This window comes from Aythya ferina (genome assembly GCF_964211825.1).
Source record: "Aythya ferina genome assembly, chromosome: 4".
NCBI classification, from domain to species: Eukaryota; Metazoa; Chordata; class Aves; order Anseriformes; family Anatidae; genus Aythya; species Aythya ferina.
Window position 1 is genome coordinate 3145923 of NC_140300.1, and position 17644 is coordinate 3163566.

Genomic DNA, 17644 nt, shown 5'->3' on the forward strand with positions numbered 1-17644 from the left:
CCAAACTACAGCCCAAATGGGGACAAAATGTGGAAAACGAAGCGTTTTTTTCCTCCACCGTGAGGCAAACTACAGCCGAAATCTGGAGAAAATGTGGAAAATGAAGTGTTTTCCTTCACCAGGAGGCAAACTACAGCCCAAATGTGAACCCAAAATGTGGATAATGAAGTGTTTCCCCTCCACTGTGAGGCAAACTACAGCCCAAATGGGGACAAAATGTGGCACATGAGGTATTTTTCCTCCCCCATGAGCCAAACTTCAGCGCAAATTTGTACTCCAAATGGGGAAGATGAAACGTTTTGCCTCCACCGTGCGTGAGCCAGATTTCAGCCCAAATGTGCACAAAATGTGGAAAACGAAGCATTTTTCTTCCAGTGTGAGGCAAACTACAGCCGAAATGTGGAGAAAATGTGGAAAATGAAGTGTATTTCCTTCACCATGAGGAAAACTACAGCCCGAATGTGAACCCAAAATGTGGATAATGAAGTGTTTTTCTTCCCGTGAGCCAATCTTCAGCCCAAATTTGGACCCAAAATGGGGAAAATGAAGCGTTTTGCCTCCACCGTGAGCCAAACTTCAGCCGGAATGTGGGCACAATGTGGAACATGAAGCGTTTTCCCTCCACCGTGAGGCGAACTACAGCACAAATCGAACCCAAAATGCGGAAAACGAAGCGTTTTCCCTGCATTGTGAGGCAAACTACAGCCCAGAAGTGAACAAAATGAGGAAAACGAGGCGTTTTGCCCAGCCCGAGCTGGGACCATTTCCGCAAGGCCCTGCCGCCCACAACCGGGCGCGGCCCCGAGGCCTCAGCCCGCGGGGCGGCCCTAGGCCACCTCACAGCGCTCCGCCTATCAGTGCCCGCCTTTCCCTCGACGGACAGGCGTTGCGACCAATGAGAGGCGCGAGAAGGGGAAAGTGGGCGGGCTTAGCGGCCGGCCGGTGACGCGGCGGCTGTGGCGGCGGCGGGCCGGGAGGGTTGTGAGGTACCGGGAGCGCGTCCCCGACCCTAAATCCCCTCAGAGCTGCCCCGGGAGGCCAGGCTGAGCTGTTTTTTTCCCCAAAAAGCTCCCCGTGCTGCCTCCGTGCTCGGGAGCTGCCTCTCGGTGCCCCCTTCGAGCTCCGCCGGGCGTCGCCAAGCGGGCCCTGCTCCCCCTCGGGCCTCCCTCTCCCCCTCAGGCGCTGAGGCGGGATGGGCTTCGCGGAGGACAAGGTGTACAACCACATCCTGAGGAACATGGCCAAGTTCAAGAACATCCACGTGGCGTCGCTGGTCGATTCCCTCGGCTGCCTCACCGAAGCGGACAGGGTAAGTCGCTGGTGTTAAAACCGGGCACCTCGCCTGGTGTTATAGCACGGGGTGGGGGGGAGGGGGGTGCAGAAGCTTTGTTTCTGGTTATTTGTGGCCAGCAAGGCGAGGGAGGGGGGTGTCACCTTCTGCTCTGCTGTTTTGACCCCCCTTCGTGGTGCTGTGCTCGGCTCTGGGCCCAGCACGGGGAAATGGAGCTGCTGGAGCAGGGCCTGAGGAGGCCGTGGGGGTGCTCAGGGGCTGGAACAGCTCTGAGAGAGGGGAGTGGTGGGCCTGGGGAAGAGAAACCCCCAGGGAGAGCTCCCAGTGGCCTGCCCGTACCTAAAGGGGGCTGCAGGAATGCTGGGGAGGGACTCTTCGTCGGGGGAGGGCAGTGATAGGAAAAGGAGTAACAACTTTAAACTAAAAGAGGGCAGATTTAGGTTAGATACAAGGCAGAAATCCTTCACTATGAGGGTGGTGAGGCCCTGCCCAGGCCGCCCCGAGGAGCTGTGGCTGCCCCAGCCCTGGCAATGCCCAAGGCCAGGCTGGATGGGGCTTTGGGCAACCTGGTCTGGTGGGAGATGTCCCTGCCCATGGCAGGGGCTGGAAATAGCTGGGTTTTAGGGTCCCTTCCAACCCAAACAGTTCTGTGATTCTCCCTCTAAGGCACGCCTTGCCTCTTGGTGTTCTTTGTTCAGGATGAACTTCATACCCGGCAGGAGATGCGGGGCAGCAATGCGACCGCCTACAAATTCTATCAGCGCGTGAAGTGCTGCCGGGGCTGGGTGACCGACCTGATCAACGCCCTGCACCAGAACAACGCGGGGCACCTGGCCGAAGAGCTGCAGCAGGTCTACGACCTCTACCGAATCCGTAAGTGGCCTCCCTGCAGCACCTTGCCCTGGTGACGTGCCTGGGGACGGGAGGAGGGCGGCAGGGATCCTTGTTCAAAGCTGCTTGGGGTGGCAGTGGGCTGTGTGTCTCAGCATCCTTGTCCTAAGGGGAGGTGGAAACGGGAATTAAGGGGTGCTGCAGGTTTGGCTGATGTGGGGACGGAGCATGGGTGCGAGAGGGGCTGCCTCAGCCCCACGTCCACCCTCTGCCTCCTCGGCTTTTCCGCGCCGCCTCAGCTTTTACCTGCACCTCCTCAGCTTCTCCAAGAGCCTCAGCTCCGCCAGCTGCTCCAAATCCTGCTGCTGCCTCCTTCCCTCCCGATGCCCGGCCTGCTGTCTCTGTCAGTGCCCAGCTGCCATTTTCGGGGCCAAAACCCGCTGCGGACGCCCCGCTGGCCGATCCTCCCCGCTGCACCTCGTCCACTGGGGGCTCTGCCGCCACCAGTGCGAGCCCAGCTGCAAGCAGGGACGTTCCCAGCACCGACCTGGATGCCAGGGCCCCTGTGCAGGAAAAGGTGAGCAGGACAGGGCTGCAAAGATCCCTTTTGGAGCCGAGTTTTGGTGCTTTGGATGCCACGGGCACGCTCTTGCTGCTGGTTTCTGCTGTGTGCTCGCCGTACCTGGCAGCTTCACCCACCCGGGCACCTTCTGTGCCATTTCCACGCAGAATTTGGGGTAGAATGCGGCTTCTGCTGGTGAGAAGCAGCAAGCTGCACCCTTTTAGCCTCCACTCGGCCCTATAACCGTGCGAGGACGGGCTTTGCTCTTGTTCTGTGCTCCCTGGTGCCCTGTGAGTCCTCAGCCGGGACAAAATGGGGCTGCCCAGCGATTTACCAGCTCCTTTTCTTCCAGCCCCTGGAAAAAACGAGCCCGCAGCCTCCACCACCACCTCTGGCCACAACCTACAGTGGAGCGAGCGATGGGCGCAGCGCTGCGGGGCCGCTCCCGTGCCCGACGGAGGCTGAGGGGGTGGCAGCGGGGCCCCCTGGGGGGCTTTTTCCGTGGGCTGCGCCCCCCGAGCAGGGCCGGGAGTGGCTGAGCCAGCGATCCCCGGTGTGCGTGGCCGACGGCTGCTTCGGGAACTCCAAACACCTGCACCGTGCGGCGCCGGGCTCGGGGCTGGGCACATCCGTCCCGCTCAGGGATCCGCTCAGCGCTCGCGGCGCGGGGCAGCCCAGAAACGAGCCCCAGGAAGACGTTTACATCTCCGCCGAGCTGCCCGCAGAGTTGGCAGAGCCCCCGGGATCGCAGGGGAGGCAGGAGAAGGAGGCTGAGCTCGGCGCTGAGCACGGAGAGGCTCCCAGCAGCCTGGTGGATGTGCGCAGCCCCCTCCTCATCCAGCGGCAGTTCGATGCAGAGCAGAAACTGGCCGGGATGCTGCGAGAACACGAAGGTGGAGGTGAGTTTCCTTCCCAAGCTGGCTGGCGGCGAGCTTCTGGAAGGTCTCCTGGTTAACGCAGCGTCTTGTTCTCTCCCCGTCAGACACTCGGGTGGAAACCACCGCCCCCAGAGACGCTTCCCCATCCCGTGACATCTCCTGGAAGCTTCCTGTGCCAGAGCAAACGCTGCCTGCGGGGAAGGCAGCCAGCAGCACCCCCCCCGTGCCAGCAGAGGAGAAAGTAGGTGACCTTTCGGTGCCTCATTCAGGTCCTTTTAATCTCCCCTGCCTGGGAACTTTTTATTTTTGCTGCAGCGTAAGGCTTTTTGAGCTGGGGGTGAGTTTACTCGGGTTTTTTTCCCCTCTGTGTTCCTTTTCCTGTCCCCAAGCTGTATTTTAGGGCCTGTGTGCAGCCTCACCTGCTGGCTGTTGCAGCACGCACGAGCCCAGCCCGACCCCAGCCCGACCCCGAACTCACTGGAACATCCCCCGCTGATTTTGTGGGGCTTCGTTTGGTCAGCTTTGGGGTTTGGGATGGTTTCCCAAACGCTGGGAGGAGAAAGGGAGCCAAGATTCGTTGGTCAGCACCTCCCTGCTCCCCTTTTTCCCCCTTTTGCTGTCTCCCAAAGGTGCTCCCGGCCTCGGCGGCCCCTCTGCAGGGCTCAGCAGTGGGGGGAAGCTCCGTGAGCCCACCTGGGAGGACGTCCTGCCAGGGGAGCTCCGCCACAAGCATCTGGGCCTCTCCCAACGGCCCGGAGGAGGACGTGGAGCTCAGCAAGCCGGGCGTCCTCCTCTCGCTGCCGGGGGAAAGCCCGCGGGTGGCTTCCGAGGCCACCGATCACCTCGGTTTGAGCAGCGACCCGCTCCTGATGAGCTCAGACAGCTCAGATCCCGGAGAAACGCACGAGGGATCCGCTTCGGGACGTTGTTCCCCGGTTCCTGGAAGAGAAGAAGCGGGGGAAACGCGCTCCTGTTCGCCTCTCAGCTGGAGAACCGAGGAGATCCGCGTGGAGCACAGCCCCAGCGTGCTGCTGAAGGCGAGCAACGAGCTCCAGGATGGAGCTGGTGGCGTGGGCAGCCTCCCAGATTCTCACTCGAGGGGTGGCCGCGGTGTCCCCAGCTCTGGGGACAGCCCCGGGTTTTCCTTGCCCTACCTCGTCCCGGCCGTGGGCATCGCGCTCATCTCCGCCGTGGCCTTCCTGGTGTACGCCCGGCTGCAGAAATAGAGGAGGGGAGAGGGAAACGGGGAGCTGGGGCCGCCCTTGGGAGGTTCCTCTTCCCCGCAGGGATTCGTCTGGCACGTCTGAAACCCCGAGGAGACGTCTGAAACCCCGAGGAGCAGCCTTACCCCAAAGGTCCTGTTCCAAATTCGGGTCCCGAATTTCCCGACCGCCCCCAGGGAGCGGCTTGGAGCGCACGGGGATCGTGCTGCGGGGCTTCCAACCGAGCTGAAACCCCAAACCCAATTCAATTCCGCAGCCAAACGCACGAAGTGCCTTCCGAAAAACGACGGGCAGGAAACAAACAGCGGGATTTTGCTCTGACGGGGCTGATTTTGGGGCTGGACGTGAGCTGCGCCCGGTTTTGGATCTGTGGGCGGGTGGCAGAGGGCTTTCAGAGCGCACTTTATGTCCTCTGCCGCGCCGGGGGCTGCTCTCCTCTCAAAAAGGCCGCGGTGAATTCCCAAAGCTCCCCCCAAGCAGGGAGAAGAGCCCGGAATTCCCCCGCCAGCAGTGCCCAGCGAAACATTTTGCTCAGCCTTAAGGAATTTTGTCCGTGAGTGCTTCGCACACAGCTCCCCACGGAAGCCGCAGCTTTTAACGCTCGGATTTCCTCTGAATTTGCAGCGGACACGGAAAATCTTCCCAAATGCAGCACCCGGAGCAGGGCTCTCTTAGCAGAATCCTTCCCTTATTTCCCCAGAACTTCGTCGCGACGTCTCACTCACTTCGTATTTCCACTTGAATCGCTCCTGGGAAGCGGCTGATTCATTTTACTTGATAAAAGCACGAAGTTTTCTCATTTTTTTTTTCATTTTTTTCGGTGTTCGGTGCGACGTGCCGCCGCTCCCACCTCGCCACGTAGCACTTTAAGAGCCTCGGCAGCGGGCGAACCCGCGGGAAGGGGATTGTGCCCTGCGAATCCTTTAAAAAATAAACAACGAGGCGTGTTGTGAAACACGGAATAAAACCCTTTGCCGCTTCACAGAACCCTTGAGGTGCCCTGCGCGTAACGGGGGGAAAATCCCAAATTTTGTAGGGCGGGGAAGGGTATGGGGGGGGCAGGGGGAAGGGGAACTGAAATAAATCCCAAATCCTGACCCTGTGCCTGCAGGAGCTGGTGCAGGGATGGAGCCGAGCCCCTCTGGGTTCAGCTCCGCTCCCAAACCCTGCTGGTGGGGGGTTCCCGGGTGTCTTTTGGGGAGAATTAGGGAGGTTTTGGGCAAGGTGGCTGGAAGCAGCCCTTTTTGCAGCGTTGGGTGTCCTCTGCGGGGCGCAGCGAGGGCAGGGCAGGCTGCAGGGCTGCGGTCACAGCCGGCCGTGCTGGGGGTGCGCCAGGTAATTAGCAATCGGCCGTTACCCCCTAATTACCCATGGCTAATTACCAATTAGCCCTCAGTCCAGACCCGCCCCCAGTGGGAGCGCCCCCATTTCCCTAGGGATGGCCCTAAGGGTGTGTGGGGGTGCATGTCGTGACATATTGCGCTCATGTCGTGACAGAAAAGGCAGCCGGAGGGAGAGGCCTCGCTATTTGCATATGCAAATCGTATGCAAAGCAGCCCCCCCTCCCCCCCCCCCGCGGCCCAGCCCAGCCGGGCCTACTGCAGTCTTCCCCTCGGCCCCCGTCTGCGTTGCCATGGTTACCCCGGCTGTCAATCATCCGCGTTATCCCGCCCCAACCGCATTCACCTCACTCCATTGGCCGACGGCCCTGTCACTCTCTCCCCGAAAGCACGCCATAGGCCAACTCCGTCTCCCATCCCCGCCCCTCCCCTCCCCGCGCTCCCTCCTCCTATTGGCTCCCCACCCCGCCGCCTCCCATCCCTCTCCCCTCATTGGCCACCCCACCCGTCGCTCCGCTCAACGGCGGCAGCCGATTGGCCGCCGCCTCACGGCTCCTCCCGCCCCCTTCCCTCGGGGCAGGAGCGAGCGCGGCCGGGCCCTCAGACGGGGGGGGGGAGGCAGGGCCGGGGCCGCTCGGCGCAGGCGCGCTGCGGGCGGCGGCTGCGGCTGTGGCGGCGGCGACGGCGGCGGCTGAGGGGCGCGGCGGGGCGGGCGGCCCATGGGGAAGGGCCGCGCTGCGGATGGAGCCGCTGCGCAACGGCGGCGGGGCGGAGGACAAGGCCCGGAGGCGGGGAGCGGACTCCGGGCCCCCGAGGCGGTGGAGCGGAGGTGGAGGTGGAGGCGCGGCGGGCGCTGACAGCTCGGCGGCGGCCGGGCCTAGCGGCAGGCAGCGGCGGGACTCGGTCCGCAAGAACCGGCCGCGTGAGTGCGCCTCAGGGGAGGGGGCGGGGCCTAAAGGGGAGGGGGAGGGGTTTAAAGGGAGGGGGAGGGGCCTAAAGGGAGGGGCGGAGCCTGGGTGGGAAGGGGGTGTGGCCTAGAGGAGGGGGCGGGGCTTAAGGGGAAGGAGGGGTGGGTGGGAGGGGGTGGGGTGGGCGGGGTTTAAGGGAGGGGGCGTGGTTAAGGGAGGTGGGTGGGGCTAGGGGGGTTGGGGGCGGGGCTAAGGGGGTGCAGGGGGCGCTATGGGGGTGTAATGGGGGGGTTGGACAGGGGGACAGAAGGACAGGGGATAAGGGGACAGGGGGATGGAAGGACAGGGGGATACAAAGGGACAGAAGGATGGGGGATAAGGGGACAGGGGACACGGGGTAGGGGGACAGAAGGACAGGGGGAGACGCAGGGGAAAGGAGGGGACACAGGGCAGGAGGATAAAGGGCCAGGGAGACAGAAGGACACAGGTGGGGGACAAGAGGACAGACAGGAGGACACGGCACACAGACAGGGGGACAGGGGGGGATACGGGACGAGGGGACACAAGGGACAGCAGCCCACAGGCAGAGCCAGGCAGTGAGGGTTGGAGCAGTGCCTGGTGGGAGCACGGCAGTGGGGAGCAGGGGTGCAGAGAAGCCCCACGGCTCAGCAGGGACGTTGTGACAAGCCAGCCCCTGAGCCACACTGCGTGGGCTGGCACAGAGCAGGTGGCAGCCCGGGTTTTGGCAGCAGCCGTGGCCGCTTTCCCGGAGCTGGGGGCCTGCAGGTGCCCGGGGGTGCCCGCAGGAGGAGGCAGCGGCACCATAACACGGCTCCTGAAGGACACAGCCCTTGAAGGACACCCCAAACAGAGCCCGAGGCCGGGGCAGCCCGGCCTGAAAGCAGCAATCAGAATTACCGTGCAGCTGAGCCGCTGCAGTCCCCGCATCGTGCGGTGCTTTCCGTGATCTTCTCCTCAGTGCTAAAGGCTTTTTTTTCTGGCTGCTGGAGAAAAGGGAGTTTTTTCTTTGCCAGCCACACTGTTACGGCCAAAAAAAAAGCCCAAAAAGTGGTTTCAAAGTGCTCGCCCGCTGCAGAGCCTCCTCAGTGATTGCCTTTGTCATTCATGTGCAGCAAAACCACCTTGGGGAGTGAGTCTGGTGTGGCTGCCTCTAAGGAGATCCCCTGAAGATCCTGGAGATCCCACTGGGAGCCACAGGATTCCTCCTTAGGGAGCCATCAGCTGCGAAGGAGAGCTCAAAAATGAGGGTGGGTGTGGGTGGAGCCGTGCATTAAGGGATTAACCCCCCCCGCTCTGCTCTTGGGCAGTTTCTGCAAAAGGAGGAATTCCTTTCTGGGGTTGTTGGAGTTTCCTGTGAGGTCTGCGCCTGCGGGCTGGGCTGGGAGGAAGAGGAAGGAGGAGAGAAACCAGCGATGCCCAGGCAGCGAGGAGCAGCAGAACGTTGGCTTTGGAACTTCTAGCGTCTTCTTCCAAATAAGAAGCCCTAAAACTGCTTCAGCAGCTCCTTTGCAACACAGAATTTAAGCTTCAATTCTTTTAAATGCCTTTTCCTGATTTGGAGTCACGTATGAAACGTGAATTCCCCTTTTCGGAGCTGTGAGATGAGTGGCACTCTGCATTTAATGCTGACAAATGCTGTTTTTTTTCCTTTTCCCCCCAGCTCTCCCATTTCCATAGCAGCATAACGCTATTAAAATACGGCATCGAGTGGTTTTTGTCGTTGTGCACTCGGCTAAATCGTCAGTCTTCGTTGCTCCACGGGCAAATCTTTTTAGCTGCTAACAGAAGTGCCTCCGAACTCAGGGATCAGCCTGCAATCCTGCCAGTCACATGAAGAAAACCCACCACAGAGACCTTTAACTCATCACCTCTTCGATCCTGGCGCTCTGCAGCTCCTCCAGCTGTGTTTTGGGGGGCTGGAAGCTCCCCACTTCGCTCACAGACCGGATCCAGAGATCTGCCCACTGGAAAAAATGCATGGTTTTGAGACAGAAAGCCACAACTGAACTGTGTGTATGAAAAAGTGCTCACAGGATGCTTTGTGCAGCGCCTGTGCTAAGGGAGGAGAACCTTCCTCAGGCCAAAAGATGAAGAATTTTGTTCTTTTGGAAGAAAATTGCTTTGAAGACGCTGCACCTGCTTTAGCAGGCCTTTCTTTTAGACACCACCGAGAGGCAAAACGCTTCCCGGAAGGTGCTGGGAGACAGCAGAGCCTGCAGATCCCAAATTGGGCCAGGAAAGCTGTCTCTGACTGTGGTAGATGCTGGAGAAATCAGTATTTGAGGAGAAACAGCAGCTGGTGGTGGCGCCCGGCCAGGAGAGCGTCCTCCCCTTGGGTTTTCTGGTTCTCCCCTTGTTTTTTTTCCCCATCTTCAGGGAGCCCGCTGTGGAGAGCCTCCACCCTTGCTGTTCCACCTGTTCAGAGCTTCGTGGGCCTGTTATGGGCTTCTTATGTCTCCTTTCATCTCTCTTCACAGAACAGAACAGTTTTTTTTTTCCTTTACAGAACACCGAGGGTTTCACCCTGCTGCCACAAGCCCGTGGCTGCGCTTTTCCCTTTGCTTGGGCTCCCCCGTGTCTCGGTGGCTCCCGCCTAGCCTTCAGCTCGTTAACACCACTATTAATCCCTTCCAGTTCCCCGCTCCCATCGCAGATTCCATCTCATCGGGGTTTTCTCTTCATCTTCTCCAAGAAGCTCATTACCTAACGCAGCCGTAACCGCTGCTGGGCCTGCCACTGATGCGTATTTTACACCGAGGGGGGGAATTTGACTAATAAAATAATCCAATTAGACGTTTGTTTTCGCCTCCCTGGGGCATCTTAGATGCCTCGTCTACCCCGGCGTTGCGTGCTGTAATTAGTTACCGTCTGTGCCTTGCTTTGATGGAACAGCACTGGAATTAGCCTCGGCTCTGGCTCCGGCTCAGGACTTTATGGAAAGAAATCGCTGGGGATTAAAATCAGAGCGGCACCCGGCCGGGGCCGTGTCTTTAGGGTGCTGCGGGGATTTGGGGGATTGCAGAGAGGTTTTGGGGGGCTCCCGAGCACCAGCTGCCTCAAAGGAGGAGTTAGCTGAGGGCTCTCAGTGCTGACAGCCACGTGCTGACAAAGAGCACACAATTTGTATTTCCCACCAGTTTGGGTAGCTCCAGTGGGGCTGTGTTTTGGAGTCCTCAGAGAATTGCATGCATCAATTCAGTCTGTAAGTAGTTTTGGTGTTCCATAGCCCATTTTTGTCTCTTTTATTCTTCTTTTCTCTCCCCTTTCTAGTCTTCCCTTGGTTTGGCCTGGACATCGGAGGCACCTTGGTGAAACTGGTGTATTTTGAACCCAAGGACATCACCGCCGAAGAGGAGAAGGAAGAAGTGGAAAACCTCAAAAGCATCCGAAAGTACCTGACCTCCAACGTAGCCTACGGCTCCACAGGCATTCGGGATGTGCACCTAGAGCTAAAGGACCTTACCCTGTGTGGACGCAAAGGCAATCTGCACTTTATACGCTTTCCTACTCATGACATGCCTGCTTTTATTCAAATGGGAAGCGAAAAGCACTTCTCGAGCCTCCATACTACCTTATGTGCCACGGGAGGTGGAGCGTACAAATTTGAGCAGGACTTTCGCACAGTAGGCATTTTTGGCTTCTCTACACACTTAGGATCTGCTAGCGCCACCCTGGTTGAGCTTCGAGCTAGGAATTGCTTCCAGCCTCTCCCTGCAGACTCCAAACTCCTCTAAATCAGCGTCGGAAGAGCGCGCCTAATTCAACCCAAATTAGCTCAGGGAACTGTGCGGAGCCGCGTTCAGCTCCCTGAATTCCAACCCCTTTCCTAAAAGCCTTCCCACAGCCCTGCAACGACTCGCTGGCTGCCGTGCTGTGTGCCCTTACAAGATTTGCTCTGTTATTAATCTGTGATTGTGCTGATCTCCTGGTGTTTCCTCATCACTGTGTTCACATGCTTAATTCTTTTTTCATATCGTTCCCTAGCTCGTGTGGTTTTGTGTCTAACGCACGTAACTCGGCTGGTTGAGGTTCAGCCCAATTAGGTGGGGAATTAATCAAAAGGAGGTCAGGAGGGGGGGGATTTGACATCATCGTGTGGCTTCCTTGTAAGATAAAGCCTTGTTTAGGGCTGTAGTACGTGTGTGCTACATTCTTTGTTCAACCAAGCCTTGAAAAATGTACCGAAGAGGGATTTTGTGCACTCCAGGCAGTGATATAAGCAGAAAACAATCTCAGAACTCTTTTTTAATTTTTTTTTGAGCCGTTAAGCCTCTCTTCATTTTTTTTCTTCCTTTTCATGCTAGTCCTGAGCCCCTGGGCAGTTGATGGGATTCTCTTGGCTTCCAAATCTGCTTCAAATTGCTTGTTTCCCCCTCCTTTGTGCACACGTGCTTCACGCCAGGGCAGTTAGCAGCCCGTGCTGGGGGGCGCGCAGCCCTCCTGCCCTCCACACTTCTTTCCCTGCCACCACGAGATGCGGGGATAACTGAAATGAAGACGTTTTCCTAGCCCTGAGCACAAACCCTTTGTGTCCCTCGCTACTTCTCGAATATCCCATCTCTTTCTTTTCCTTTCCCCCCGCGCCAGATGGGTGACCTTCAGCTGCGGAAGCTCGACGAGCTCGACTGCCTTATCAAAGGAGTGCTCTACATCGACTCGGTCGGCTTCAACGGCCACTCGGAGTGCTACTACTTCGAAAACCCCACGGACGCCGAGCGGTGCCAGAAGCTGCCGTTCACCTTGGAGAACCCCTACCCGCTCCTCCTGGTGAACATCGGCTCGGGGGTCAGCATTTTGGCCGTCTACTCGAAAGAGAACTACAAACGGGTAACGGGCACCAGGTGAGCGCTGTGAGAGGGGGGGAGGGAGCCTTATTTTAGGCTCCTAAATGGTTTTTTCTGCGTTGTAGATGGTGTTTTCAGGGCCGAGTTGAGTGTCAGCCTCCAGCTTCTCCTGCAGTCCCTTCTCTCTGCCAATAAAGATCCCTCCTGGAAGAGGGAATCTGAATGTCATGTTTTAGTCTCCCTGCTGCAACTTGTGTCCTTAGAGGCTGTTTTCTGAGTTGCCCCGCTGCAGGAATTAAACCCTTTTATTCAGCAGAGATCCCACGTTTCGGTACTAACCCCAACCTGCTCGTGCCCACGGTTAGCTCCAGTCATAGCAGCAGAGATTTGAATCCAAACTCGTGCAAGGTACCTTTTTTTTTGGCAAAGGGCTGCTGGAACAACCGTAACTCCCCAGCCATTGCTGGGCTGCTGCAGTTCTTGGAGATGTGACTCGTGGTGCCAGCAGAGCCAGAGAGCTCCTTGGCTTTAAGCTTTTCCACAATTTCTTTAAAAAGAGCGATAATAATAATAATAACGCCCCCACAGCACAGACCTGACTCCTCTCAGACGTGTTTAGTGGTGTGTTTGCACAGCAGCGTGCACAGGACGTCGTTTTTTCCAGCGTTGTGCATAGCTGTGCCTTAATGCTCCGTGAAGCCCTCAGGACCGCTATTTATTTTGGGATCAGCTCCTCAGAGCGCTGGGAAGAAGGTGGATGTTTGTAAAACAGGAAAGCTGCCTTCTTATTTAGGAACATGCCCTCTGCAGAAGGCTGTGAGGGCATGGGGTCGCGTACAGGCTGCGGGCCGCTGGAAAGGAGCGGGTTTAAAGAGAAGAGCTCCTCTTTTTGGGATTATTCTCACCAAAAAGAGAAGCAGCAGGAGGGATGGGGCAGCTTGCACGAGCTCCCGTGCCCCTTCAGAAGCCAGGTGGGTGACTTGGGTTCCCTTTTACATCGCAGCCTCGGAGGGGGAACCTTTTTCGGTCTCTGCTGCCTTCTCACCGGTTGCTCCACCTTCGAAGAAGCCCTGGAGATGGCGTCCCACGGGGACAGCACCAAAGTGGACAAATTGGTGCGGGACATCTACGGCGGAGACTACGAGCGCTTTGGACTGCCGGGCTGGGCCGTGGCGTCCAGGTAAGGCTTGGTGGTGTTTTTTTTTTCCCTACAATAACTTCTGCAACGATGAAAAACTGGATTTGTATGTTTTAGGAGATCCACCACTCCTGCTGGTGTTGCACCAGATCTAAATGACTGCCTGTGCTGCTTTGTAAAGCTAGAAAAGCTTCCAAATGAATCATTTTAGTTAACGTAGTGATTCCCTTTCTCTTCTGGAGTTCTGATTTAACCAGGCCTTTAACCCCGAGCCTTTCCTTGCAGTTTTGGGAACATGATGAGCAAGGAGAAGCGGGAGTCTGTCAGCAAGGAGGATCTCGCGAAGGCCACCCTGATAACCATCACCAACAACATCGGCTCCATCGCGCGGATGTGCGCCCTCAACGAGGTACTAAGGGAAAACCCACCTCACTGCTGCCCCTCTGCAGCATCCCTTCCGTGCTGCTGTGCCTCTTTCCCTGCATACACTTCATCCAGGTGCATTCATTCCTGTATTTCTGGACGTTCAGTAAGATGTAATCCGCTCCTTTTGGATTCTTAAATGAATTTTCTTCCTGCCCGCCTGCGTACTTGGGGTTCCCTGGGTTATTTTTACCCTGTTTTACCTCGTTTCCTCGCTCGAGTGCCACCACTTCCGCAGCCGTCACCGTATCTTTGTGCTTTCAGCTTCTTTACAGTGCTGCCTTGTTGCGTTCATGTCAAGCAGCATTGTACAGGGCTATGAAAGAGCAGAGGCTCTTCGCTTGGCTCGGAGCACGCTCCTCACTTGTTGGCAAACCCGATTTATCATCGTTATCTGCTAAAAGCGGGCAAGGTATCTCACAAATTGTCGTGCCCACAAAACACCAGCTGGGTCCTTGCCAACACACGGGGTAATGAAGAGAAGATGGTGAATAGTTCGTTAGAGCAAAGCGTTAATGAGTGTGGGGGTGGAAGGAAGATCCAAAGAAGAAGCATGTGAGCAGTTAGGAGGTGTTCCTGATTCCTCAGTAAGTGGGGGAACTGAAAATTACTTCTCTGTTGGAGAAAAAGAAAGTTTTCCTTCATCCCTTGGCTCCAGAGAACCGTTCTGTGAGGGAAAAGTTTGGCTGAAAATCCGCTTTAAATCTGAACTGGGTCGGTCTCTTCCTCTCATTCAGAATTGTGCTGGTTATGGGTTTTTAAATATTATTTTTTTTTTCAGGTTGAAAGCTGTTCAGCTTTCCCTGTGAAAGGCCAGAGGTGGGGGGAGAGAGAGGAGATGGCACGCGCCAAACAGCCCTTCTAAGCAGTTACGGGACCTGATAACAAAACCCCAAGGATTTGGTGAAATCCCTAAGCTCGAGAAGCTGCAGTCACACCTGTAACTCTGCTACCTGTGGCTCCCATCCCCACCCACCAAGGAATTTTTGCTCCTTAGCTGCCAGGAGCAGGCTTTTGGGGTGATGTAAAGTTTCTCTGGATTTAATGGGGAATTTAATGTGGACCAGTGACTTTTGGTTTGCTTTCAAGTTGGTTTGCATCAAGTCCCACTGGAGAATGGATTTGAAAAGCTACACGTGGCCTTCCTGAAAAGCACTCTAGTTTTTTTTTCCTTCTAACTCGAAGGTGGGGCTTTTGTTGCAAGCAGAAAACGACAAATTCAGGCTGAACTCTCCAATCTTTTTCAATCTTTTTCCCTCATTCCTGCAGAACATCAACCGAGTGGTTTTTGTCGGCAATTTCCTGCGGATCAATACGATCTCCATGAGGCTGCTGGCGTACGCCTTGGACTACTGGTCGAAGGGACAGCTGAAAGCTCTCTTCTTGGAACACGAGGTGAAACGACGCTCCAGCTTTATTTTCTCTTACAACGCTCAGGTCTTGGAGCGCTCTGGCAGCAGTCCTGTGGGGTTTGTAGCTGCGGTGCTGGGCGTTGTGCAGCAGGTTCCAGCTGCCTTGTTCCTCCGGGCACCATCGCAGGGTCCCAGCAAGCACAAACGTTGCTCTGGGAACTACAATAAGAATGATTTACTGCCAAGCTCGTGCTTGCTTGTGAACTTTCATTTTTCTAGACCATTTCCATGACACCACAGCTCGTTCCTTGCAGCTCTGCTCCCTCGTAGCAAACAGAATCAGAATTTACTTCCTAATGTACCTACATCTGGTTATTTCTTCCACCATGCTTTATAAGTTTTTAAAATTGCACCGTTCAGTATTTATTCCTGTTATTCTTCCTCTCGTGTCGGGTGCACGCCCAGGTTTGAGTTATTGATGGCTGCTGTCTGTTTGCTTGCAGGGTTATTTTGGTGCCGTCGGTGCTCTTCTGGAACTCCTGGATTCAGCCTGACTCCCTGCAGCCTCCGGACGTCGGCCCTACAAAATCGGGGCGCTCCCTGGGCCTCGATGCCCTCGTTTGGCTTCGGTGACCTGTTACAACTGGCTGCGTGATCCTGTCAGAGGGCAGGATTGATGTTGCTGACTGTCAGTTGAAGGCAGGCTGTAATTCAGAGCGGGTTTGCTCGCGGGGATGCAGTTGGGTTGAGCGTCTGCAGGGCACGAAGCCGCCGCCATCGAGCGTCCCTCTCCGTGCAGCCTCCCACACACGTTTCATGGTGGTCACGTCGTGCAAAATTTGCTCTTTCCCTTTCCTCAAGATCCCTGTGAGTGCCGGATGTCCCCCTAGTTCCTATTTTATAGAATCCAGCTCAACGTTTCCTGTGCTGCGAATGAAACGTCAGGTCCTCGTTCCGCTGTAAATCCTGGGGTTGGGGCAGGGCCTAAAACCCTGGCACCTGAAACCCCTGAGGACCGCTCCTGTCCCCTCCGCACCACGCAGCAGCCTGCCAGCGGGCCTTCATTTCTGTTAGAGCAGCTTCTTACCCTTGCGTAGGGGTTCTCAGAGCTGGAAGGGAAGGTGTAAATCGTGTCCTGGCTTCCCAAATCTGCTCAGCTCGGTTCCGCTCGCAGCCTGTGGCGCTCTGCAGACCGGCGCGGTGTTGGCATCGCGTTAGGAGCCCGTGACCTTGAGGCGTGCTGAAAGCAAACGTGAGGGTGAACCAGGTTTCTTCTTTCCCTCTGCTGTCAGACCAGGCTGCACGTAACGACACCAAAGATTTCTTTCAGCCACGCTTGGGGTCTCTGTAACGCTCCATTTTATGCTCGTTAATGGCTAAAGTGCCGTGGTTCGGAGGGAAGCTGTTCTTCCCTTCCACGAGTTGTTCTCTCCTCTTTTTTTCTCCATGCACGCAGCCCCGTGAGCAGCCTGGGAAGCGGCTCGCTGCAGCTTGGAGCCTCTGAAGGTAACAACTCCCAGGCTGGGATTTTGCAGGTTGCTTGCTGCGTACCGAGCAAACGAGCTCTCCAAAGAGCAGAGCTGCTGCTAGCGGCCAACAGTTTAAAACAGGCTGACTGCATCCACGCAGCTTGTGCGTTGATCCTCCTTGTTCCTCTGCTTTGCCTTGCCTTGTTTCTTAGAAATTCTTCTCACTTTTAGAGTTCAGCTCTAAAAGGCGCAGGGGCTGTAGCGAGAAGGGCGCTGTTGGCGTTCTCCTTCCCACGCTGCTCGCTTCAGTTGTCCCCGTGGCACCTGCCTCTCGTTTGGGGCTGAAAAGGGGAGAAACGGTCCATTCAGCAGTTTTTTTTCCTAGCTTAGATCCTGTGTGAGGCTTCTCTGAAGGCTGTCACGTCAGTTCTGCCAGGAGCAGGCAGCACGAAGCGAGGTATCTCCAAAGCTTGAAGGGCCTGGAACTTCCTGAGCGTGTCCCATAATTAAAAAAAGGGGATGGGGAGGATAGGAGAGAAAAAGCTTCAGGAAGCTTTTGTGCCCCTGCAAGTAAGGCCTGGGGGGGGCTTAGCAGCCAGAATTTGCCCCAGGGCTTTTCCAGAGCCCCCTTGGGCGCAGGCAGGGCACCTCCGGGTGCAGAAGGGAATCCTTGCAGGGCCGATGTCTCCAGGAGCAGCCCCGGGGAGCTGAGGGGAGGCAGAAGCCACCTGGAAAAGATTTGGGGACGCGAGGGGAAGCTGCTGAGAGAGGAGGAAGCTGTGCTGCGAAACAAGATCCTGCCCTGGCACGCGTGGAGGGGCCGAGCTCGCGTCCCTCGTGCCGCCCGTGGGTTTGTGTGGGTCCTGCAGGTGCCGTGCTGTGTGCGTCCTTTTGTAAAAGTTCTTTTTTTGTGTTTTTTCTTTTTTTTTTTTCTTGGAATAAAACATTTCAGTTATTTTTGTATACGCCAAACTCCCCCTTGTTGGCTTCTCCTGCTCTTCTGCCCCGCTGCGGAGGGAACGCGCCAGCAGGTACCCAGCGCCCCCACACCGCCTCCTGAAACCAAATCCCCCCAAACCCACCAAAAATCCCTCTGGGGGCGAGGCTGGGGCCGTTTCCACCCCCCTACAAACACAGCCCCGCTTCCAAAACCTGCTTTTATTTACATTTCAAGTCAAATCACATGCAAAAAAAAAAAAAAACGTTTTTTTTTTTCTTTTTTTTTTTTTCTCTCCTCCTTTTCCTTACGAATAGTGTGATTAGCAAAAAGGACGCATTAGGATTTTTAAAATAGCAATTAAATATACAAAAATAGAGCTTACAAAAAAAAAAAAAAAGACCAAAAATAAAAAAAAAAAAAAAAAAAAAAAAAAACAAAACAGCGACCGTTTTAAAAAATATTCTGCTGCAGAATTCGTAGTGTA

At 56.3% G+C, this 17644-nt stretch overlaps 2 protein-coding genes across 4 annotated transcripts; both read left to right on the plus strand.

Moving 5' to 3' along the window:
• The first annotated feature begins 788 nt into the window (after positions 1 to 788).
• MAVS (mitochondrial antiviral signaling protein) lies at positions 789 to 5767 on the plus strand. The gene is made up of 6 exons (XM_084517499.1): positions 789 to 1309; positions 1990 to 2164; positions 2443 to 2699; positions 3037 to 3583; positions 3667 to 3803; positions 4192 to 5767. The coding sequence occupies exons 1-6, from the start codon at positions 1193 to 1195 to the stop codon at positions 4786 to 4788; spliced, it is 1830 nt and encodes a 609-aa protein (XP_084373625.1). The 5' UTR covers positions 789 to 1192; the 3' UTR covers positions 4789 to 5767.
• A 1002-nt stretch (positions 5768 to 6769) lies between these two features.
• On the plus strand, positions 6770 to 16170 carry PANK2 (pantothenate kinase 2). Of its 3 annotated transcripts, none has more exons than XM_084517018.1 (7): positions 6770 to 7047; positions 10325 to 10677; positions 11642 to 11895; positions 12842 to 13018; positions 13262 to 13385; positions 14669 to 14794; positions 15255 to 16170. In XM_084517018.1, exons 1-7 carry the CDS (start codon positions 6867 to 6869, stop codon positions 15303 to 15305), a joined length of 1266 nt encoding a protein of 421 aa, XP_084373144.1. In that variant the 5' UTR covers positions 6770 to 6866; the 3' UTR covers positions 15306 to 16170. The 3 variants fall into 3 exon arrangements, with proteins under 3 accessions (XP_084373144.1, XP_084373145.1, XP_084373146.1); XM_084517019.1 differs by lacking the exon at positions 6770 to 7047 and adding an exon at positions 8089 to 8301; XM_084517020.1 differs by lacking the exon at positions 6770 to 7047 and having other exon boundaries at positions 10325 to 10534.
• The last annotated feature ends 1474 nt before the right edge of the window (positions 16171 to 17644 follow it).

Excerpts from the sequence above, each read along its gene's own strand:
- MAVS (XM_084517499.1), top strand. The coding sequence starts at position 1,193 with ATGGGCTTCGCGGAGGACAAGGTGTACAACCACATCCTGAGGAACATG. Across the intron at positions 1,310-1,989 it reads GCCTCACCGAAGCGGACAGG|GATGAACTTCATACCCGGCA; the intron begins GTAAGTCGCTGG and ends TTCTTTGTTCAG. Across the intron at positions 2,700-3,036 it reads GGGCCCCTGTGCAGGAAAAG|CCCCTGGAAAAAACGAGCCC; the intron begins GTGAGCAGGACA and ends CTTTTCTTCCAG.
- PANK2 (XM_084517018.1), top strand. The coding sequence starts at position 6,867 with ATGGAGCCGCTGCGCAACGGCGGCGGGGCGGAGGACAAGGCCCGGAGG. Across the intron at positions 7,048-10,324 it reads GGTCCGCAAGAACCGGCCGC|TCTTCCCTTGGTTTGGCCTG; the intron begins GTGAGTGCGCCT and ends TCCCCTTTCTAG. Across the intron at positions 13,386-14,668 it reads GGATGTGCGCCCTCAACGAG|AACATCAACCGAGTGGTTTT; the intron begins GTACTAAGGGAA and ends TCATTCCTGCAG.